Consider the following 25,939-nt stretch of genomic DNA (forward strand, 5'->3'; position numbering starts at 1 on the left):
ACACACAAAGGTTAAACAAGTTAATTGCAGACAGCACTGAAAATTCTATTTAAATGTTGTTTTGGAATTTAGATGTTTTCGCTGCCTGCAAGTGAGATTTCATTATCACTTAGCTAACGTCCCCAAATTATCGCCCACCCCTTATTATTGTCTGTTTCTAGTGGTCCGAAAACTAAATGCTCTCAAGATCAAACTTAAATGCACTGTAAAACATTTGTTTTGGAAAACAAACGTTTTTCTATTAAATATACCCTTTAGAGAGGTTAAAAATGCTGTTAGATATATCAATAATAGCGTGTTCTATGCTAATTATTTATTTATTTTTAGTTATCAAGCGTGTTGATGGTTTCCTTTTTTGACAGAGACAATGAATATCATGCAACTAATACAAAAGCATGTAATTATCCCACAACCACATGCACACTTTCTTTAGTCCTAATAGCATGTGTTAGTCTCACCTAAAATGTTTGTAATTGATTCACTTGACTAACAATTGTGTTGTGACAATCATGCTGAAGAGAATGTTGACTCATGAAGTACAGAGCAGGGTCCCAGTGTTTGACAGTGGATTAGTGCACATTGGCCAGCTAGCAACTGATAGCTAGCAATCCAGTGACATTTATCTACAGACCATCATCTTTCAGCCACCTGATGGTGGTGGCTTTAAGATGTCTGGTGTTCTGAGGGTGGAAGGTCACTCCTGGAATGTGTGAGAATGGATCAGCTCATTCAGAGCAGTTATCCAGAGCCTGCTGTAAAGTCTCCACAGCTTTAACTATTATCCCAAGTTGACGAAAGAAGCTTAACGTGGTAATCGGCTCAGGGCTGTGGTCAGGGTCCTAGTTGAACCTGTCTATCGTGAACCTGTCGCCCAGAGTGGCCCCTCCCTGATAGGCCCCGATAGAGGGAATGAGATGGGGGAGCCCTTGATATCTAAATGATCCAGGATTAGAGCATGTACATTTATTTTACCATGGCTCTCCCACAGCCTCTGGCTTGTTTGCCTTCCATGACAGCAGTGGGATTCTGAGAAAGAAGAGGCATGAGAGATTAAGATACTGACTGTTGAACTTCTCAGTTTAGGATGGATGAAACCTAGGAAGAATCATAGAGACAAGCCGGACTCCAAGGTGGGACCAGTTCTCTGGCTGTGCCAGGTGAAGATGGTAAATTAACTTATTGATTTACAGCAATATTTTTGCATGTTCAGATTTTCAGTGGGATTTAAGTGGACTGTGTCCAGAGTCTTTTGGACAAACTATTGCAGCGTTAAACATAGGACTTCAACAGGGGCCCAGAGTTAATGTGGCCCCAACCCAATATAACGCCGGACAGGGCCAACAAGGCATGAAATAGCTCAACTCACTTTGCCAAGCACCAGACCACCAAGGGACACCACAATGTCAACCACAATCCACTCTGTGAGAGGGCAGAGTAAAGCCCACTGAGCTCACTGCCAGCGCATGAGTGTGAGGACTGCATGGGGTAACATGAGTAAGCCAGTGACTCTGCCCCAAATAGCATTGGAGAAAGGATATCCCATTAGAGGAAGGGGAGCTGGCCAGGCAATGACAGCAAGGATGGTTTGTAAATGCAGTGCCTTGCCATTCACCTTTACACCCCTGAGCCAGCCAGCACTTAATCATAGACCCTACTGAAGAGGTGATTATTATGTAAACACTTAAAAAGTTAAGACAGCCTGTCACATTAACTGGCAGATAAATCCAGAAAAACAGAAGTCTCTTGAAGAATGCCCTTCCTCCAGCTGTTTGTTTTGATAATCTAGTTACATTCTAGGTACATTCTAATACCTATGCATTCATTTGTGACCATAGTGTACGTATAGGTACGGTATTTATGACAGAACCACTTCAGAAATATAAATTGGAGCACGTCCGTTACATAACATCTGAGGCCAGAACAACATGGCCTTTGTCAGGGGCAGCTGGAATGATGTTTTGATACATTTTGGTATCACTAAAGTTCAAGCAATGCAAATGCATGCTGGCCTCAGAGAGAAAGATAATATGTGTTTTTAATAATATGTGTTTTTGTGCTGTGCACATGAACAAGAATGGGTTAAGAAAGCATAAGGCCGTGGGGGCTTTGGTGATCAGGGAGGTTCTGACAAATGTATTTAACCTTTCAATTGTTGATTGATTCAAAGACTATCTGACCATCAGCAGGGGCATTTAACCTGGTCATCACAGCTCATGGGCGACCAGTCCCACCACCCCCACCCCCGGTCAAATAAGGCAAATGTCAACAACAAAATCGAATAGAAAAACACATCACAACGGCAAACACCAATCACAACGTCAGGACTCAACACAACACGCCATATAGGACAGAATACTACAGGCTTTCCGGTCAATACATAGTCATAGGCCGTCTAACAGCTTTAGACAACACAATTGTCTGTGAGAAAGTGCAGGCAGTACTGTATGTGGGCAACTCGTTTATCTATGCAAAATATGTTTGAGCACTCTGGGTAGCACCATAGAATTGCAACCCATCAAAAAGCTCACATTGGGCTGCTAAATATATATATCCTTACCTTTAGAAGTGGTTCTTCTTTTATTTAACAGTTAAGATTAACTCTCTTGCTCATGAACAAAACAACAGATCTGGTGACACTCTTATCCATTGCACAACTATAGTAGATAAATGGCACAGTTAAAATTATTACTGAGACTATTGATACTGTTTTAATTGTATTTAAAAATTTGTGTCACCCATCTCTGACACTAGGTAATATGCGCCAATGTTTACTATGTGTATGTGAAGAACCTTAGAGGGTAATCCATCATTTTGCAACATTCAGGTTTTTATTCTGCAGTACAGAAAAGATGAGGGTGAAGCTACAGCAAATGAAAACAAGGTAGGTAAAAAAGGTATTTAAAAGTAAGCAATGAGAGAAGACTGGTGGCTGTTTGTGTGCTGTATCTTTGTGAGCCAGGGCCTTTAGGAGTGCATGAGAACAATGTTTTTCAGAACAGGGGCCATATCAACACTTATCTCCATGGCCCCACACTACTGTATCAGCGGTTATGTCATCCATTCTAGGTCAGAGCTGTATCAGAGTCTGTCATCAACTTCAGTTCCCATTCCTGTCATTATCATGTTTCAGTGTTGTTTCTAATTCAAACACCACTGAAGTGTTAGCTTTGGGGTATCATTACTCTGACATACAGTGGGGAGAACAAGTATTTGATACTCTGCCGATTTTGCAGGTTTTCCTAGTTACAAAGCATGTAGAGGTCTGTAATTTTTATCATAGGTACACTTCAACTGTGAGAGACGGAATCTAAAACAAAAATCCAGAAAATCACATTGTATGATTTTTAAATAATTAATTTTCATTTTATTGCACGACATAAGTATTTGATCACCTACCAACAAGTAAGAATTCCGTCTCTCACAGACTTGTTAGTTTTACTTTAAGAAGCCCTCCTGTTCTCCACTCATTACCTGTATTGACTGCCCCTTTTTGAACTCGTTACCTGTATAAAAGGCATCTGTCCACACACTCAAACAGACTCCAACCTCTCCACAATGGCCAAGACCACAGAGCTGTGTAAGGACATCAGGGATAAGATTGTAGACCTGCACAAGGCTGGGATGGGCTACAGGACAATGGGCAAGCAGCTTGGTGAGAATTCAACAACTGTTGGTGCCATTATTAGAAAATGGAAGACGTTCAAGATGACGGTCAATCTCCCTTGGTCTGGGGCTCCATGCAAGATCTCACCTTGTGGGGCATCAATGATCATGAGGAAGGTGAGAGATCAGCCCAGAACTACAGGGCAGGACCTGGCCAATGACCTGAATAGAGCTGGGACCACAGTCTCATTGAAAACCATTAGTAACACACTACGCCGTCATGGATTAAAATCCTGCAGCGCACGCAAGGTCCCCCTGCTCAAGCCAGCGCATGTCCAGGCCAGTCTGAAGTTTGCCAAGGACCATCTGGATGATCCAGAGGAGGAATGGGAGAAGGTCATGAGGTCTGATGAGACAAAAATAGAGCTTTTTGGTCTAAACTCCACTCGCCGTGTTTGGAATGAAGAAGAAGGATGAGTACAACCCCAAGAACACCATCCCAATCGTGAAGCATGGAGGTGGAAACATCATTCTTTGGGGATGCTTTTCTGCAAAGGGGACAGAACGACTACACCGTATTGAGCGGAGGATGGATGGAGCCATGTATCGCGAGATCTTGTCCTACAACTTCCTTCCCTCAGAAAGAGCATTGAAGATTGGTCGTGGCTGGGTCTTCCAGCATGACAACGACCCGAAACAAACAGCCAGGGCAACTAAGGAGTGGCTCCGTAAGAAGCATCTCAAGGTCCTGGAGTGGCCTAGCCAGTCTCCAGATGTGAACCCAATAGAAAATGTTTGGAGGGAGCTGAAAGTCCATATTGCCCACCGACAGCCTGAAACCTGAAGGATCTGGAGGAGTCTGTATGGAGGAATGTGCCAAAGTCCCTGCTGCAGTGTATGCAAACCTGGTCAAGAACTACAGGAAACGTATGATCTCTGTAATTGCAAACAAAAGGTTTCTGTACCAAATATTAAGTTCTGCTTTTCTGATGTATCAAATACTTATGTCATGCAATAAAATGCAAATTCATTCTTTAAAAACCATACAATGTGATTTTCGGGATTTTTGTTTTAGATTCCGTCACTCAGTTGAAGAGTACCTATGATAAAAATGATAGACCTCTACATGCTTTGTAAGTGGGAAACCCTGCAAAATCGGCAGTGTATCAAATACTTGTTCTCCCCTCTGTATGTATTACTAAAATACTTTCTCTCTGTACTTGGAGTGTTATTTGATTGAGCCATTCCATAGTAAGGATTTGTTTTCTCATACAGGGTTATTTTTTATGTGTACAGTATTTCGGTCAAAACTAATGAGGCTTATTTGTGAGGCTAAGGTCAGTTAGACAGTTCAGGAAACATGAAAACCACACCCTCAATTTGACATACCTGAAAGAAAAGGTTTAGGCTATTTTATGATAGCCTACACAGTGAATACACAAACGTTCCACCACTTTATGTTGAACTGGACTAATTAGCCAGAGAGGTGTTCTGTGAGGAGTGGAGTTGTGTGATTGATGATCTAATGAGTGTACAATGGACTCTGAATGAATAGTGTATGGCCATACTAAAATTCATTTAGTATTTCTTGTTTTTTGAAAGTAGCTGCCCTCTAGGCACTTGGACTGCGTGTGAAGGGAATGTTTATAGGGCCAATGAATTTGCACCATATTATTCTGGTAGTTTATCTCAGTTCCCTAAATGCCCCAAGTTATGGTCCTAAGAATGAGAGACAAGATACCGAGGTCGTGCATTTAATTTAAAAATAAAACATCTTTAGATCACTATTGAAGTGGGTCTGGTACTTGGCAAACGGGGTGGTACTCAGGGGAAATGAATTCATCTCCATGCGAGGGGTCACAGGGAAGCTTGTGAGGGAGCAATATCCTCTAAGTATGTGCTCCTGCCTCAAGAAATCTGTGCTCATATCTGCTGTACAGTGGATCTCAAAACTGTTCACTTGTGGATCTCAAAACTGTTGACTGTGCCACTCCAGGACATTGACCTTTTTGTTTTTAAGCTGCTCCAGTGAGGTTTTGGCTGTAAGTTTGGGGTCATTGTCTTGCTGAAAGATGAATCTTCATCCAAATACTCTTGCAGACATCAGCAGGTTTTATTCCAGGATTTCCCAGTACTTTGCTGCATCCATTGTACCCTCTATCTTCACAAGTTGTCCAGACCCTGACACAGAGAAGCATCCTCATAGCTTGATGCTGCTTTGGGACCCTGGTAGCGAGTAAAGCACATCTGTTCAGTTCCTTTTTGTATACCACAGTTGATGTCCTGTCTCGTTTTACTACACCTGTCCTGCTGATAGTGAGACCCAAATATATAGGCTCACACTACATTAAATTAAATACATTAAACTCACAATAGAAAGAAAACACTCTCACAAAGAATATAGTGGGTGTGTTATTTTATCTCTGAATATAAATAACAATTTTCATTAATTAATAAATAAACAAACAGAACACAAATGTAAGAACACATTTAACACCAGTTGACTATAGTGGCCCCATGTAATTACTTGTTATAAGATTAAATGGTGATTTTTAAACATGTAAACTCATAAAATGCTCTCTAGAACCAGCTATAACAAAAACTGATAAAATGTGTTGGAATATGCACTCTGCCTAAAGGATAATTTGCTGAGAGGAAATGGGCATGGATCAAAACTGGACAGAATCTAACAATGCCAACAAATACTTTCTAATGCAGGTGATTTCTGCTCTGATACAGACATTCACGTGGGTGGGGAATTAAAGCACTGGTCTTAAATTTACTAAGTAAAAGGCAAATATGGATTGGATGGTTATCATCAAAGTCTTTCTAAAATGTGTTCTTTCAGGAACTATAAAGGGTTCTTTTTCAACAGGTAAATAACTGTGTATACCTGTTGAATATTAAAACGATCAAGCTTATGTAACGTAGTTAGAATTAAGGTTAAATGCAATTACACAACATCTTCATCATGTTCCCTATGGAACAATATTTCTTGCTTACTGTAAGAGTATTGGTTGCTCAGCATGTTCTACCTCCTTGTCCTCTGTATATACTCCCTATATATGTTCTTCTCTCATTTTCTATATATGGAAGAGGTATGTCATGTACAATTGGTCTAGGAAAGTACACGATATGGTCAAATGTATGTGGACACCCCTACTAATTATTGAGTTCAGGTGCATAAAATATGGCAGTACAATGGGTCGTACTGAAGAACTCAGTGACTTTAAACATGGCACTGTCATAGGATGACAGATTGTGAAATTTCTGTCGACTGTAAGTGCTAGAATTGTGAAGTGGAAGTATCTAGGAGCAACAACGGCCCGGCCACGGTAGGTGGAAGTGGTAGACCATGCAATCTCCCAGAGGCGGGCCGCTGAGTGCTGAAGCGCCTAGTGTGTAGAAATCAACTATAGACTCCAACCTGCCTTTGGAAGCAACATCCGCACAAGAAGTGTGCATCAGGAGCTTCATGAAATAAGTTTGATGGACAAGCAGCTCATGCGCAATGCCAGGCGTCAGCTGGAGGGGTGTAAAGCATGCCGCCACTGGACTTTGGAGCAGTGGATATGTGTCCTCTAGAGTGATGAATCCCACTTCACTACCTGGTAGTCTGATGGACCAAATGGGTGTGGCTGCAACTCCATATCAATGCCCATGGTTTTTGTCCAACAAGCTCATATAGATGTGATGTTGCGTGTCCACACACTTTTGGCCATTTAGTTTATCAACATCTAATATTGTAAAATACACAAATTACTTTAGTATGTACCAATATGAATGTTTTGCACTTGTATATGGGCAGAAGTTTGACATTCATTAAGATTTATTGGGTGACAATGATTATATTTGTGTATTTTTATTGAATTTGTAATCGTACAGTAGCCAGTTATGAGCGGTGTGCCCTTACATCCCTCTACTGTATAACTGTCTTTCAGTGAGGGCGGGTCTGCAACCTGTGGCAAATTACTCACCAAGAAAAATGGGTTTCCATTAACATGAGATACGTTGTGTATTTGTATTTTTCATTTCCTCCTGCCTGTGTTTCTATATCTGTGGAAGAGTGTAGTTGGAAGTGCATCTGGTGGCATATTACTCACCAAGAAAAACGGGTTTCCATTATCATCAGTATTAAACGGACAAGTTCCAGTCGAGAAAGCTGTTCTCTGAGTCGTTCGAATAACACAAGGCAGAAACCAACTGGTTACACTAGCATAGAATGGAATTTACAATCTGACCTAGAAACACATACTGGATGATTCCTCTCATTCTGTTGCAATCATTACAATGTCGTGGTACTATGAATTAGTATTATTTAATACATGTTTCCTTGATCTTCCACAGAGCAAAATGTTTTGTCACTAAGCAGAAGATATATTAGCAAAAGATTTAAGCTCCTTGTCAAACCAGGAACTTTTCACACCTTTTATTTCATTTTCTTATTCTTCTGTAGAGCGGTCAGCTTATTTAATTTGGATCAAAGACAGTGTGACTTTAATTTTGAGTCATTAAATAGCAGATAAGTAATGATATTTTTGGAATACCTTGGAATAAAAGTATTTTATAACAATTCCATTAAAATAGTCAGAGCATTCAGAAAGTATTCAGACCCTCTCACTTTCTCCACATTTTGTTGTGTTGTAGATTTAATTTATAATTGGAAAAAACATCCAAGCTCACTATGCGCAATACCCCATAAAGACAAAGTAAAAAAAAAATGTTTTAAACCATCCACTATCATTTTTAATGCATTGCAATGATTCTATATGGCTGTCCCGACTCCACCAAGTATTCACTGCAGTCATGTCCAATGTAACCCAACTAAGGTAGCGAAGGGGTCTTGCTCTTAATTGATGAATCCAAAGTTAGTTTTTTTGTGGATTGCTTGTTGGCATGTGATATCCATTTATTCTGAGAAAAATGAACATTGCTAAATTATATCAATTACCATTAATTCAGAAAATCATCCAGAAACAACGGCAATACATAAATGTAAGTTGAGGTGAGAAAGAATGCATTTCAATACTTATCAGGCTGAATTTGCCCCTAGCTACAGTATTGTGCCATGTTTGTTGATTTTTAATCAAATGATAAAACTGTTCTTTATCATATGCAATTACTGTCAGTCTTAGATAGTAATGATTTCAATAGAAAAAAGCTGGGTCGCTATAATTTCAGAAGCACACTGTCGAAATACAGTATTTCCAGGTTTGATGCCCTTTCAACGTATTTGCCTTAAGAAGGTATAAAACCTTTTAGTAACATGTGTTTATCCATGGCAAGTGTGCAAACTGAACTAAAATCTGTAATATGCAACACTGATAAGAGGTATTGGGTTTCTTATCAAAAGAAAAACAGTGCTTTGTGGATTACAGAGTGAAATGGAAATGGAGGGACCATAAGATAAGAACCCAGAAATCCCAGTGTTTTTCCATCTCTAATGTAAATAGACTGGCTAGCTTCTGTGTTCCTTTCTATAACTGGAATTTTCTGCTTTTTTGTATCAGGGTTTCTGCATTTTGTTCCTAACAGGGCAGGCTTCTAATGTATAGTACTTTCATAGAGGGAAGGGACTGATCCAAGCCCTTAACACCTGCTGGGGTTTTTAACCAGATAACACACTAATGCAATAGTTGATTTATATCCACACAAGGTCTGTATTCACAAAGTCCATGATTCTATTTATTAAAGATACGTGTCTATTAATAGGATGAGCTATTGATAGTAATAGTCTTTCCTTTAAAAAAACAAACATATAAAAATAACTTTATCACAGCAGACATATGAGCAGTTCTAATTTGGGCAGTACAGAAAGTCTATATTTGGTTTCGAATAATGTTGTTTTATTAATGGATAATGGAACTGATATTTTCCAATGAATTACTGTTCTGTTTTAGATGGTGAAATGCCTGCTGGCAATCTATTACCTGAGATAAAAAGAGTGATTGGAGGCAGCTGTCAACCTCAGAACCTATTAACGTCAATGAACTAAATGTGTCACTGGCATTTTCTCAGAAAACTGTGTGAGCATGATTGTGGCCCTGTGCATAAACATGATGATGCCCATATGTTGTCTTCATGTGACGTGTCAGAACATAATACATAAACAGACACACCTGCCTACCCATCTCTCTGTGTTATGAATAGAGCCCGGTCTGTATTTCTGATGGTGTGCTTTTTGTGTTGTTAAGACAAGTTGTCAGCAGACAGGCCAGCAGCTTAAAGACCAGGTCCACGCCTCAATGTCTCAACTGACTGATGACTAGGTATGGGCCTCTGGGAATCGTATGTTTTGTAAATTGAGAAGAAATAGCTGACATAATAGATTTTACATTGGTTGAGTGAAAGAAAAATATACAGAGAGAATGTTGTGTTTTTTTCAGTTTTTTGAGTGAACTGTTGAGTGTGTGTATGACTGCATTATCCCGGAGGACTCATTCTTCCTGTGTGGACCTGAACTGTTTACAGAGCTAGTTACATACCTCTTACCAAGTGAACACAGTGGCCAGTTGCTCCGAGTCATGTTTCCCGCAGAGATTGTACTGAAAGAGAGATACTGTAGGCCAGTTCAGAGACAGGGGACCCCCAAGCTGCACTGCTAGGGGAGTTCAAACCCAGAGTCACAGGCCCTCCACCCTTGGTATTCAGTCATTGGGCCCATTGAAAGTCCCCTGCATTACCAAACAGCTGCTCAGAGTCAGATTTCTCCCTGTGAGGAGAATCTCTGGATTCCATGCCAGTCTGTCTGTCTAGGAAAGCAAGGCTTTTCCAGTAGTAATTTACCGCAGATTCTTCAAGCAGCTGCTCTGATTCAAGTTTGCCTCCATCGTTAAGTTACCAAACATACATCCTGCCCAACTCTACTTTGCCGTATCTCCATGTTTCTCAAATCCTATCACTTTATCCCAGGCTTCATTTAATCCAGTCTCACATTTCGCAATACTAGTGTTCTTTTTATGTGCTGATGTAAATTAACTCATCTGTACATCTGCACCTGTCAGCCGATAGCTAGGGATACCATACACTTAACAGTTAAGGTAAATATGGTGACTTGTAATTCATGTAACACATTCCATAAACTGCACAAAAGTGATAGAATACAGGATACATGCATACTAAAAATGTATACTTACAATGATTTAACATGCTCAGTGCTGAATTTAGTCTTATATAAAATTGCCCAAATACATATCTTTACATTTGTCTTGAGAATTAGGGTAATTTCCCCCCACGTAAACATCTTTTAAACTCTGTTTAACATTAGACTGCCACTTTGTGTCCATTAGCAGTTTGTCACAAGTGCCATTATGTACTGCCATTCAAGTGGTCTCATATCTACTTGGCCATATCACATTTTAACTTGACGTTTTTACACAGGCACCTTAAATTTACCAATAGACCACTTTCTATGGCAAACATTCGTTTTTCAAGGATAAAGTTACTAGCACTTAGTTTCAACCTAGAATGTTGTAATGGTGCTCAGACATATATTACATTTACGCCTACTATGTTAAGCTGTGTGGGGCTTTTCCTTTTGGCCAACACTCTCCAGATGCTTTGGAGAACCCAGAGCTGTCAGCACACTGAAGGGAGTAGAGTTCAGGGCTCTGGACTGGACTGAGAACCAATGTTGTCATATCTGCTCAGCAGCCTGACTACACTGTACAACACGTGCAGTCAACAAACCATGTGAGAAATACTCACAAGGACATGGTATGGCAGCTAGAGTGGCTCCTCGAAAGTCCAAAGCATTTTCTGCCTTCCCAATTGGAGAGAACATGATACAGACACATATGTTTAATGCAGTCCAAGTTGACCCACACCATACAGGTTTACGCTTTCTCTCAACATGCCCTCAGAAGTTAACGCAGTAAAAACAAAATTTAAGAAACACCTGGATTTTTTAAATTAGACATACTGTATATGTCCAACCTTCATTGGTAATCTTTTGACGTCTACTGCGCACAGTTGGCCTATCTATCTGGCATCACACTGAACTCATGTTCTCGTATGCGATTATGGATTTAGTTTGTCCTCAGTTAATCTGGTAGAAATTAAACCAATTTCTTGTTCAAAATGAAAAACTCTTTTGTTGTCCTATGGTAACCTAGTAATAAAATGTGTAGTCATCCTTACAATCTTGTTTACTGCGTAGCTTTTTTATTTGCGTATGTCTCCCTCTGCTGATGGCCTATTTCAAACAAACCACCATAGAGAAATGTAATTAATTAGGGCCTAGAGTGCAAGAATAAATTGCACTGCATTGTTCCCTCTGGTCTACTGCTGGCGTGGCATACACCCTGTTTGTATGTGTGGGCATGTGTGTTTTTCAGGAGTTTCAGGAAATGCTTTTATTTTGTAACTGAACAACAATTGTTTTGATCTCATTAAACATCTATGCTGGCAACTGGGATGCAGTACATATTATCCTGTATAGGACAAACATCTTATGTTGTCATTTATGAAGTTCATGCTGTAGTTGGTGCAAAGCCTGGTATGTTTTTTAACAGAGGAAAGAGAAAGAGTCCCTTGAGAGCAGTGTGTATGCCGTATGCTGCTTTCTCCATGAAATGTCTTTATTCTAAATAAAACTGGATGAGTTACAGTACTGTAAATGTGTCACACTAAATTGGAATGGAATGGCAAATGTTTTCCTCTAGGCACTGCTTATGTGTCTAAGGCAGAGTTTTTGATTAGGAGTAATTGAGATACCCAAAACAAATCTTTACACACATTGTTGTATTGTCAAGGTAGCCATGCCACTGCTGAAAGGATAGGTGTTTGTTAAACTTTCACTAACTGTCAGACCTTCCGGCATAACTGTCTATCCCCACCAAGTGCACTTATACACAGCTAAGCATTTCTTCCTCCAACACAGTAGCCTTCAGTGGTCGAAATGTGATTGATCTGAAGCCCAGAGTTGCCCAGGAGTTTTTAACTCTGAGTCCCATGATACATCTACAAGCCTAAAATGTATGCCAGACGCCTCAGCCCCTCAGCAGGGAATGTTTGAGGGCATGTTGGCATTTCTATGTTCCCCACCACAAATTGCAGGGAAATTGTATGGAAGCGTGTTCCTTTGGCAGAATGTTCAGTTGTGTTTGATGTCTTGAACATAACTTGTTTATCTGAAGCGAGCGTGACTTCACAAACACTTGTTCGTTTGGGTTTTAAGCCTTCAATTTATCTTGGTAAGAAGGGGTCTCCGGTTATATAATTGTGTTTTTAAAAGTATAATTCATAGTAATTACTTGACTTCAGAGGTAAGCAATGACTACTGTGGATCCATTTATGATGATTCCAAACATGACGTTTAGAAAAAGAACATTTGTAGATGCCATCGACTAGAATATCTCCCTGCTTATATACTGGAACGACCATTGTTGAACCATCCAAATGGCGTAATGGGTAGTGCATCTGTCTTTAGATCCAAATGTGACGTGTTCATGAATCTTTGCTGCCGTAATATATATTTTTCATGTAGTGTACATTCGTGTATGTAAAGAGCATCTCTTAAATAGATTTTGACATTCAACTGTATGACTGAGTGGATACATATAGTTGGGTGACAGCTATAGGCAAAATAACTTTGATTAATGGAAGTGTATCGCTGTGAATCCCGAACAAGACCCGCTGGCCTATGCATTTTATTGGAGTGCCCTCACAAGTAAATTGTTGTTAAGGGACAGCTACATGTTGATTTGTGATTGCATTTCTTTTTGCCTTGAGATGGCAGAGAGTGATTTGGGATTGAACTTTGATTTCATAACAAGGAAGAGATTCCAGCAAAACACTTACAGCAACCACATGACTGGCTATCGCTGAGTATGCGCAAGTGGTGATTCGCATAACCACGAGATTGTCGAAATGATTCACTGCTTCCCAAGCTTGAAACGTGCTGCTCAGCCTCACACTGTACAAATTGCTTGTCTGCACTGCATATCCATTGGAAATGAATGGGAGCGGTGCTTCCACAGCATGTAGATGTGTCATGCCCTTTACTGTACAAGTTCCAGAGCCTGCTGCTTTTCTGTTCTATGTTATCAGTAACTGACCCACCTGGTATCCCTTGTACAAATAAGTCGTATTTGTCATTTCACAATGCGCCAGATGTTTTCAATGGGTGACAGGTTTGGACTGCAGACAGGCCAGTTTAGCACTCTTTTACTATAGAGCCATACTGATGTAATACGTGCAGAATGTGGTTTGGCATTGTCTTGCTGAAATAAACAAGGTCTTCCCTGAAAAATACATTGTCTGGATGGGAGCATATGTTGCTCCAAAACCTGTATATATTGTTCAGCATTAATGGTGCCTTCACAGACATGCAAGTCACCAATGCCATTTGCAATAATGCACCCCCATACCTTCACAGATTCTGGCTTTTGAACTGTGCACTGATAAGAAGCCAGACGGTCTCTCACCTCTTTAGTTCGAAGGACGTAGCGTCCAGGATATCCAAAAATAATTTCTAATTTTGATTTGTCAGACCATGGGACACTTTTTCACTTTGCCTCAATCCATTTTAAATTACCTTGGACCCAGAAAAGGTACAGTATGATACGGTGGCAACCATTAGTTGGTCAAGTCATTTAAATAATTTGTATCAATTGTGTGTATATGAAACTATACATGTATAGCTGTGGGGTGAGAGTGAATCACACAATATGGGAACCTTTGTTTATGGCATTGAAAAATACATTACTGCACAGATACATTATTTTGCACAAATACATTATTGTGTGTTTCTACTGCGATAAACATTTATTTTTAGTTTGGCAGGGCAGAAAGACTAGTCTCACCTACAGTCTAAATAAAACACAGCTCTGAACTGAATCCATCCCCACATAAGGTTGAACCTGTGATGTGTTGTTTACCCTCCTATGCCCTCCACTACACCACAGGAGATAGGCCATCCCAGGTTCAACTCTATGTTTAACATAGTGAAAGCACATTTTCCCAAATTAATCCTGTGCACATGGTCAAAATACAACTGGCAAAATTATCTTTAAGCCTTATATTAAAAGTATTGTTCACCTGCTTTTATTTTATTTTTTTTAATTTGTTTACTTACCATTAAAACAGCCTAAGCAGGCACAAAGAGATTGCAATCTATTTTGTATTAAGCTACTGTAAATCAATGCCTCCCAGTTAGCGTGGTTGCATTTTCATTCACAATTAATCGTACAGTTATTTAAATCATTGAGTGTACGTGGACAGTTAGTGTAGCAGTTAGAGCACCTGACCAGTAACGGAGGTTTGGTAGATCAATTCCTGAACCGTTCTGTCCCTTAGCAACACAGTTTAAATGAATTGCTCGCTAGTCGTTGCTGTAATGGAAAATATGTTCTCAGTCAACTTACCTGGTAGGATAAGAACAATGTCAAGTTAAGAATCATCATTTGAAGAATTCTTCAGTAATGGAGCATCGCATAAGCCTAAAGATGTATTTTTTTTTACCAGAATGGAATAGCCTACAAGCGCTTGCATGTTTCACAAGTAAAACTTTAATAATTTGACCTATCCTTCACTATTGATAGCGATAATTGGTAACTCTGAATTCCTAACTTTGTGCATTTCTTGAAACATGGTTTGGTGGGTGTAGGCTGTTGTTGAATAGTGTTAGTCCTATTCAATTTTCGGCACTATATAGTAACATTGAAATTGTGATGTTTTCAAATAAATGTTTTCATCAAAATACACTTTACATTTTGTGATTATAACCAGCAACCTTTTGGTTAATAACACAACACTTTTGAATACTAAACTCTGATGTGCTACATATTTATTAAGAAGCATTCATCCTGACCATTATTTTCCAGACTTCAAGCAGTCATTGCCTGCAAAGGATTCTCAACAAAGTATTAAAAATGAACATATATTTATGATTGTGTTAATTTGTCCAATTACATTTGAGCCACTGAAATAAGTGGACTGTTTATGAAAATGGTTGCAATTATTAAACGTTTCCTTCAATATTTTTGTTCAACCCCTTGAATTAAAACTGAATGTCTGCACTTCAATTGCATCTCGGTTGTTTCATTTCAAATCCATTGTGTTGGCGTACAGAGCCAAATTTATGAAAATTGTGTCAGTGTCCAAATAATATTTCTGGACATGGCTTGGAACGTATGGTATTTACTTTAAACCTACAGTCTGTCAACTTTTTAATACCGCTCAAATCTGTGGAGACATACCGTACAGTGCATAGTAAAAACTGAGCATATAAACTAAAATATTGGGTGCAAAATAATGCCAGATGAATGTAATATTAAAATAATCCTCCACTGACAGATATATCTAAGGGGAATTACTTTATGATCACCTTGTTGTGTTCTAATTTGCAGCACTTTCGTGTTCACAAGTAATCCAGAGAAGCCTGACTCTATAAATAAGTAAGCCCACAAATAAATTGGTTCCTGCTTGCAATTCTAAAAATAGAAACAGTTAAATAACACATTGTGGCCCACATGTCAAGTATAAATCTTTCAACACAGTCACACAGAAAGCCTACTCTCTCCTGATAATACCTCATATCCTTGTCAAGGTTTTTGTCAGGATAAGTTATTTTAGTATATTTCAGAAAATGTGAATGTGCTGCATTCTTCTAAAGCTGGGATTTTAATTAGACAATTAATATGCGTGAGTTTTGCAGATACAGACTAAGGACAAGCTCAATAGAGTTTTCTATTGAACTTGATTCTTTTTGTCCTAGACTCAATTTCTGTCTGTGAAACTGGCCCATTGAATTCACTTTTTAATCTAGGACTAGACTTAATCTGTGTCCACAAGACTGACCTGATGAGTCGAAATTATAGTTACTGCACTTTTATTTGAGGGAATTTGTATCAGGGGCAAAGGTCTGATATCAACTTTGGAGGGGACAATTAAATGAAACTTTGTCAAGAGCAATTATTGAAGGGGACACCAAAAGTAGTGCTGTAATACTGTTTTAGTTTGCTCCATTGGTTGGTTCACTAGCTCTGCAAATTCAGCTACTGTGTGTGAATGCTAGCAACACAAAACAAATTTACTGAATTTAACCTCAACAATAGCTACGTGCATTGAATGTCTTTCAGACGATAGACACGAACACAATCACCTTGCCAGCTAAGGAACATTACATTGCACTGTAAACTTCTCTCATTGACTTGAATTCAAACAACTGTAAACACTGGTGCATTTTACTGTAGCTAGCTAACATAAAGTGTGACCTTTATTCAGTGTAGTGAACATGAAGACTAGTGAAGGTTACAAATGTGTTTTATTGTATTGAGTGTTAGAAGTAAAGAAATGTATAACATATACTTTGTTTGAACTGCTTACTGAAAGTCAGCCACCAGCAACCAACTGTGTCAGATTCCCACCCATTTACACACTGTATCTGCAAGAGGTGCCACTGCTCAGGGCTGGGGAGCAGAGGATCAAACCAGTGTGAGGTGACAGCAGGGGGCCACAATCTTTTGAAACTTATTAAAGTGCTATTAAGCACTGATGTTCAGCATAGGTGCTTTCATTTGCATCATATTAATATTATTGAAATGACATAGTTATGCTTACAGTGGTGTATTGGGTGTGACAAATCATATTTTTCCACCGAAAGGGGGGGTCGCCCATCCCCCTGTCTCCCCCTATGCACATTGCTTTGAAATGAAAACATTTCTTTATGAATAGCCATGTCATTTCAGGGCACCAAAAGTATTGGGACAATTTGCTTGACAGCCTTTTCTGGTTTGTCAGATTTGTTCCATCCCATAATTTGTGCAGTCATTAGAGATCGTAAATAGATTTTAGGCTTTCCATTTATCTTTAGAGTATGCTCTTGATATCTATAAACATGAGGACCAAAGAGGTGTAAATATGTTTCATAGACATAGAATCATGAAAAATGTGTCGGAAAAATCTAAAAGCTTATACTAACCAAAATAATGTCAAATAACTTGGTATGTCTGGAACATTTTCCATGAGGTAGTTGTGGATGTGTTAGACGGTACTATTCCAAGAAAACTTAAACTCTGTATCTACAGAGACTATACTTTAAAAAGTAAACCAGAAAAACAGTTTGCTAAAAAGTAAATCTAAATGTACCTTCAGATTTCTATAAAAAAGTGTTATGCATAGATGAGACATATCAACATGGACCAGAATGATAACAACAGAAAAGATGTGTGGAGAAGAAAAGCCACTGCCCGAGATCTATGATGATCACTGATGTAAGTGCCGACAGCAGATGAAGGAATTCTGAAGTGTACCAAAAGATTTTTTCTACTAAGGTACATGTAAATCCCTCCAATTGGATTGGATAGCACTTCATCAAACAGCAAGATAATTACCCCAAATGTACTGCTACTGCAGTAGAGAAGATACCTAGCATTTGGTGGAATCAATAGTTTGTCAACATCCGGCAGCTGAGAGTGAGGTCACGACTGTCTGAGGTACAACTTGAAAGAGAAGCATTTGAGAGTTGTTATTGATCTGTATTGATTTTATATTATGCTATTTTGTTTTCTTAAATTAGAAGTGTGATTTTAGTCTTTCAACATTTTCTGGGTGTGATTTTTAAACTGGTTATTTGAGGCTTGTATTCTTAAACAGTCTGACTAGCTTTTTAACTCAACTTTAACTACTTTGATAGGGAAAAACACTATGTTAATGGCTGGAGCTTCATGTGAATTGTCCATTCTCGAGTTTACTTTTAATTGCATAGAACACTGTATAGCCTTTTATGAATTATTCAATGTGAAGTGCAGAACATTTGGGTTGTACACAAAAAAGCCTATGGCATTTTCCAGTCTTTTTTTTCTTTTTGGTATTATATTCTATAACATTTTGATCGATAATGAAATTTGTTGCCAACCATTTTTCATTATTGCCATTATAGATTACTTTGACCATAGCCTGAAGGTAGGAGGAGGCATTTCACCTTGTTTGTTTGTGGGAAGCCCCATGGTCTTTTTGAGTATGTAAATTTCGACTGAAAGCCAGTTGAGTGTGTGCAGAGGAGGTGGTGACATGGGAGAACTTGGGAGGTTTTAACACCAGGCATGCAGTTTCAGCAGTTTGATGGTAAAAGTGTGGAGCCCAGCCAACATATAGTTGAATTGGTAAAGGTGGGAGATGAAAACTGCCTGGATTAGGACCTTAGCTCTTGGTGATATACATTTCAGAATGGCTTCCAAAACGCACTATGTCTACAATATCTGTCCTGTGTGATTTTAACTCTGATGATGTGTAAAGACTAAAAAACCTTAATAGGATGAGGAGCTGTGATGCTTTAAGCTCAGTGGGAGTGAAAGGAAGGCAGGCACCCTGCGGCTGGACCTGAATCTGTTCTCCTGTCCTCTGCTGATTTCAGAGAACACTCTACAGCATGTGAACTAAGATCAGTGTGCTCATTACTTACTACCTGTGAGAGGTTAGTGTGTAAATGAGACTCTGATTTACTTATTTTGTGAAATAACCCACACTCACACTCAAGTTACTGTTTGGGCATTTTTAGTATCGGATTAACACTAGGAATTTCGTTTTCGTATACAGAAAGAAACAAAATAATAATAAAGGCAGAATGTGTTGATAATATCCTGATCTATTGATTCGGGATGAAAGGGGTTGGGCATCCTGGTTGGAAGGTGATGGCTAATTTGACAAGTCTGTTGCTGGTACTTTTACACTCTTTTCATGGGGAAAAGTGAAAGAGAGTGATGAGTAGAAAGAAGAGAGAAAGGGTAGACATAGAGAGAGAGAGAGACAATTGGAGAGTTTGAAAGAACAATTCTTGATAGTGAAAAACATTACAAAGAATAACCACATTTCAATTCGCAGTTTATATGAGTAATGTCATGCTGTATAACAAGAAGGATCCTGACAGATGCTTTGGAAACAGTGTCAACTACATATAATAAATGTAAACCTTCCCCTGTAATGAATTCTGACTAAATTCAACACAATGGTTCTGTAATATGCATGTCTGTGTATAAGCCGACTGTTGTGTTGTTTTTGCCATATTGTTTTTTATGTATTATTTTACCATATTTTTTTGTATTATTTTTGCAGAAATCAGCCGTTTTGTATAGTGGTTGAAATACTGATCACGTACCCGGTCGTCAAGGGAGAGAGTAATTCAATTATTTATTGCAGCATTTGATAGTCTATTGTTCATGATGTTACAGACTCGGTCTTACAAACTCGATCTCATCTCTCTCAATCTCAAAGAAACTTCCAGTCGTACCTCTACTTATAGACTGTGCAACCTGGAATACACATCCCAGTACTGTAAGCCCATTGGCTGAACGTGACTTCCTGTGGAAGGGTAAACAGATGTTCTGTTGTAAAGTAAACGTACACTTCAACTACTACAATGAAACAGTGTGTTAAGATCTTGATCCTTAAACCTGGCAATGATCCAAGGATACCGAATAATACATGCCCTGTTACTTTTTTAACAACAGACTATAAACGTTTAGCTTATGTTTATGCAAATCATCTTAAGAAAGGATTGGAACAAATGATTAGTGATAAACAATCTGGTTTCATGAAAGGTATATCAATTCCAAACAATATAAGATTTGTTTCAGACTTAACTGAATACAGTCATTTAATTGAGGATAATGGTTTCATTATTTATTTATTTTTAGACTTCTGTAAAGCATTGATACCAGCAATAAGATTTGAATAGTGCAATGTGACATTTGCACAATTCACCTCCGTCTAATACAAAACCATTTGGTCGATGTGTATGAAATGAAATCAACATTTACTGTTTCCATCATGTCTGTTGAAAAGTTATTTTATTCAACAGGACTTACATCGAAATAAGTGTTGATGAGAATCTAACTAACGTCTGAAAGTATATCAGCTTGAATGTGCCTAAGTGAAACAGAAAGATTCTCATGGTGCTACAGGTGTAATAATAATTTGAATTCTTCTCTCATTTTCATACAGAGACAGTGATGGATACGCGGACGGCTACAGCAGAACTGGGTTGGATAGCGTATCCTGCTTCTGGGGTAAGAACTCAAGTCATCTTAAAACCCTCCTGGATCTGGTTCCGCAGATCTGCGGAAGTAGCGCATTGTGTACATTTCTACAAATATACAGAATGATAATCGCTAGAATTGTACAGCGATTGGTACACATTTTGTCTTCCTATGGTGAACACAGCCTGCGTAAGGGAAAAAGTAGATTTGCACCAAAACCGGTCACCATAATGCGCTGAAAAATCCAACTCTTTCTTTGTTAGTAGTCGAATCCTTGATGCCCAATCACAAACGGATTACAATATATACAATATATATATTGTATTTCTGCCCCATAATGGCTTCCTTCACCTTCACACCTCTGGTCCATGTTGATAGACATGACAAAGCCCTGTAGAAATTGCAAACACAAAGCCTAGAATCAAGAGTACCCAGTGAAATATCTCTTATGCCTGCACAAATTATGTGACAGAACACACCTGATCAGGCAGACATATCTGTCAAGCCAACAGTCCCAATACTTTTGGTTCTTTGAAATAGGGGGATTATGTATAAAAAGTATTGTCATTTATAAATGTACACAAATACCCTCTGTACTTAAACACTAACTGTGTAGAGGATTTTAAATCTTAACTTTTGAGGAACAGAAACAAAAGAAGAAAATACATTTTTACAATGATCCAGTTATTGAGTAATTGGAACAGTACAGGGTAATGTGTCTCCCAATGTTTCCCTACTTCTCATTCATAAGGACTGGATGACAGGTTCTTTTTTCAGAGTCATGTTAAGTGGAAGAGAATGTGCATCCCTTGCGCCTCATGCAATCAGGAGAAATAATGCATTGGACCATCAGTGTGTGTTTCCCAAGGGTAAACTTTAGTTTGAGTACCCCCGATTCCAATTTCAAGCCTGCCAAAAGCTTAATTAAAACACTTAGATCTCGTTCTGAACAATTAAGTTCTACTTATGTGCCACAATAAGTGAAACATTAAACACCAGAATTTGTTAAATCTAGAGTAAAATAAAATGCCAGTTGAGAGCTTTAACATGTTACTTTTACATCATGTTACATTATTTTGATTGTATTTGGATGCCATTACGATTGTTCAAAATGTACAGGACAATGCCGTATTCAGATTGACAGACTCAAAATAATAGTGATATGAAAATACAAAATGACACATAAAAGGTGATTATAAAAAGTAATAGTTATTTCTATGTATTATGAAGAATCGCTTTACTGCAAAATAAGGCACATTTACGCTCTCTGGGTTTGGTGTTTTATGGTAATGTAATTAAAGAGATTCATTGAAATTAATATAGATTATATGTAGCTATGTTTTAATCCATTCAAATTGTGTGTGGTTTCAGGCTGCCCTCTGTCGAAGAGTCATTTGTAACTAATGATAAATTCTCTATAAGCTTTCACAGGTCTTAATCATGAAATTGTGTTTTTCATTAGGTTATTCATTTCACTAGTGTGAAATTGCGCTAGGAATATGACTGAAGCTCCTCTGTACTGTCAACATAAATAGAATATCCTGTTGTATGGTGTTCGAAGAGAGGATTGAATGTACGGTTGGATGAAGAATATGTATTGATATTCAAAAGGCAAGCCCTTACTGTTTAGCTTTGAATCAGCTCTGGTTCTGCTGCAACCAACACCTTGAATAGAAACTGACAACCTATTTATCGGCTACCTTGCCATTATAATTACATATTGTTTAGAAATTGCTCCTCTCTTTATAATCGGAACTCTAAAATGAGTGCTTTACCATACATGTTCTGGACACTAAGTCACTATCAATATATGAAGGTTTTTTAAAACCATGAACATTTACAGTAAGAATTGCATGCGAGAAAGTGAAGACCAGTTAATGACCTTCAGATTAATTGATTCTGTGGTTATATACAATGTGAAGATAAAACATTAGTATGTTAAACAGTTAATAAACAAAAGAGAACAATGGATGAAGAATATACATTTTGGTGTGGTTGAAGAGGTTCAAATTCATCTGAAGCTACAACTTGCAAGGGTCATATAACATTTTCTAGTTTGATAATTTAATAGAGTTTTTATTTTTTTATTTTTAAACACTTTTCTGGAGCACTTTATATACTGTATGAAGACATTTGGAAATACTTCGAATGTGACCTTTCATGCAAGAAAACGTGGCTTCTGAACAAAAACTATTTGTTTTCATAATACAGTACTTTTAAAGGTGCACTATGCAAGTTTTGACCCCAGGTATCGGCAGTGAGTTTAATATCAGTTTTAAAACTCCATTAGGATCTGACACTATCATTACCAAATATGAGCACTCTGACCAGTCTGAAGCAGTGTCACCTCCAACCATCAATGCTGGAGCAATGTAAACACACTTTTGTTTTAGGTGGGGTCGATGGACCCTTCCCCTAAATACGGAACACAGAATATACAAACATTAAAGAAAGAGACCAATCAAAACATCTTTGTGTTAGATGCGTTGCCATATTTCAAAGACTCACTGATGGCTAGCTAGTAAACATGTAACCATAATCATGCTAGCTTGCACTAGCTGGAACAATAATATTGGTGTTTAGACCAATTTGCACAAGGATAAATCCAGCTAAAAGGCAATGTAATTGCTTCTTCCGAGCAATAGTTGCTTATGCTTAAGGTTTGGTCAAATAACCCACAATGCATGTTCATATTTTTCTTTATCTTTTGCAGAGGTTACCAGGTTGAATACTCGGTCCGTTTTATTGTTCAATTGAACGGTGTTTCGTTCATTTGAACAACTGGCAGAAGAGTTCTACCCAACCACAGAATGCGCTGTTAGTTTTATATTCGCAAAGAAAAATAGATCAAGACAGTAGTATTTTAAAGACATGTTTGCAACAGATAATTGGACACATGGTAGGTCTAAAATAATTAGGCTAATGTAGTAGTAGATTTTTTTATTGTAATGATAAACAAATGAAATCATACACCATCTCTAGGATCTAATGTACTTGTCAAGTAGAAAGGTAGCCAACCCTTTATCACTGTTCATACAAACGTCAGCTCTCACCACTGAATAAATGCCAAATCCAAATGTACACTTGTTTTACTCCATGCTTTGTCTGATGTTCACGTTGCTTCCGTATGTTTTAGTTTCTGGATCGCCTGGTGTACATGAATACATACAAACCCATATTGGCCCTCAACTCACATACATCCGAAGAAGAACACGTCAAGAACGTCCCGACCTTCTACGTTTTACTTTCAACCACAGCAGTGGAAAATGCCACCTTTAACGATCCACGTATTTGGAGCATTTATTTTAACATTTCATGTGACATTTCATTTCACATCTGACGTCACACAACACAGAGTCTTTAAAACCAATATGTTTTCCTGGAGCAAATGGTGCGTAGATAATTACTGTTTAATTTGAAGTACCTTACCGGCCTTACTGCCAAGTGGATAATTGTAGAAGTAATAAAAGTGTCAGGAAAGTGAACATTATCTGTATTAATTAGCTAAGTTACATTTAACATGTACATATAAGTCATTTAGCAGATGCTTTTAAACTGAGAGATGTACATAAATGAATGCATACATTGTCCTATTTGTTTGTAGTATGAATCCAATATTAAATTGCTCTTTCAGTATCACATACATTAATGTCAGCCTTTACAAGGATATAATGTGTTTTTGAAGATAATACAACAGAGGTGATTAACTGGGATGACATTTCCTCTCAGAGAATAAAAGGCAATGTAAAATCCATGTCCCCAATAAGCCATACACTACCTGCAATATACTGACAGGCTACTGCTACAATCCTGCCAATCAGAAAGTAAGGCTACATGTTTTCAAAAAAAGAGTAAGTTAAGGCCTCTGGCATTTGTTGGTAGTGGCAGCAACCTTTTCTGTAGTTTACTGGCAGCAATTTGGTGAACATTTCCTGTAGTTCATTGACAATAGTAAATTAATGTGAATATCATAATTGATTTTTGAAAGTGATTGGCTGTATTCTGTGTATTTTTCACTACATATAAATGAGTAGATTGAACACCAAATGAGATGATTAATCACCAAGCTATGTACATGTACAATTTCACATTAGAACAAAAACTATTTGTGGCTATAAAAGTTAAATATGCAACAAAATACAATAAAACTTGAAAAAATTATGACAGGGTTGTATATTTGGGAAAGACATCATAAGAGTTGAACATTGGTCTTAAAACTGACCAATAACTGGAGGTGAATATTGGCTCAGTGTTTTGCAAGCTGTGACCAGCTATCACATTATTTTGTCCAATGTGTTGTAATGCTTATCACGCAGTTACTAATACTTAAATTACCATTAATAGCCTCTTTATAAACCTTTTATTGACCCTTTACAAATGGTACCTTATTCTAAAGTGTCGCCCATATATCTTTTACCTGGGCATGTATTTTTGGTCGCCTGGCAAATAGATCACAAACTAAAGCAGAAAACCATGTGGAGGGAAAGGCTATTACCTTGCAGGAGAATATCTTGAATCATTATCTTTTTTCAATACTCGCACAAACGTACCTCACACACATGCATACGCATACAAAGCAGCAGTAGCAGTATGCTGCTGTGCACTGAATGAGTACAGTGTGAGTGCTGGTGAGGAGGGGTGAGGGATATAATATAAGAGCATGAGGTATAAGGAGAAATGAGTATGTAAAGTAAATGCAGATGGAGGAAGGGAGTCGGGGAATACAGTGCAAATCTAACAGCTGCTACATGAGCACTCATGCTGCTACATGAGCTGCTATGCCTAGATGGTCATAGGTGTATAACAACTAAAACATGACATCATTTGCATTTATAGTAAATACATTCCCCTTACAAGCTATTTTTTTTTTTAAATGTCCAAACCCAGTTGTCCAGCTTTTATTTAAAAGTTTTCAGATCTGTTTTTTGTATAAAAAAAGACTCCAAATGGAAAATAATGTTTGCAGGGCACTATTGCAAAAACAAATAACAAAAGCAAATGTGTAGTGTTAGAAGGTTTTTGTAGTCATTTTACAAATATTACATTTATTATTTTAGTATACTCAAAATTCATTAATACAACTATATTTAATTGGATAACAGAAATGTATTAAAATACCCTCAAATAAAAAGTTACATTGTGTATTGTAAACATGAAACATTTGATCTAAAATTCTAAATTCCTGTCAGATTTACTGCAACGATTTCACCTCTAGTGGATGCTATTGATCCTGTGTAGCTACATTTAGGCCCGGTCTTTATGTAATTGTTTGTTGAAATGATTTAATTTCTTACTGGCTGTACTAAGTATAATACTATAACTATAACTGGCAAATGTATTTATATTTATAAGCGTAA

The 25,939-nt window shown here is 38.0% G+C and overlaps 1 protein-coding gene across 1 annotated transcript in view; it reads left to right on the forward strand.

Moving 5' to 3' along the window:
• The window catches only part of LOC105011698 (ephrin type-B receptor 1), a 144,598-nt gene that overhangs the window by 17,829 nt on the left and 100,830 nt on the right, over nt 1–25,939 (forward strand). The window contains exon 2 of the mRNA XM_020048711.2: nt 20,548–20,612. Within this exon, the coding sequence (XP_019904270.1) occupies nt 20,548–20,612 (65 nt within the window). The remainder of the gene's footprint in view (nt 1–20,547; nt 20,613–25,939) is intronic.

The sequence above is a fragment of the Esox lucius genome, chromosome 8 (genome assembly GCF_011004845.1).
Source record: "Esox lucius isolate fEsoLuc1 chromosome 8, fEsoLuc1.pri, whole genome shotgun sequence".
In the NCBI taxonomy this organism is placed as follows: domain Eukaryota; kingdom Metazoa; phylum Chordata; class Actinopteri; order Esociformes; family Esocidae; genus Esox; species Esox lucius.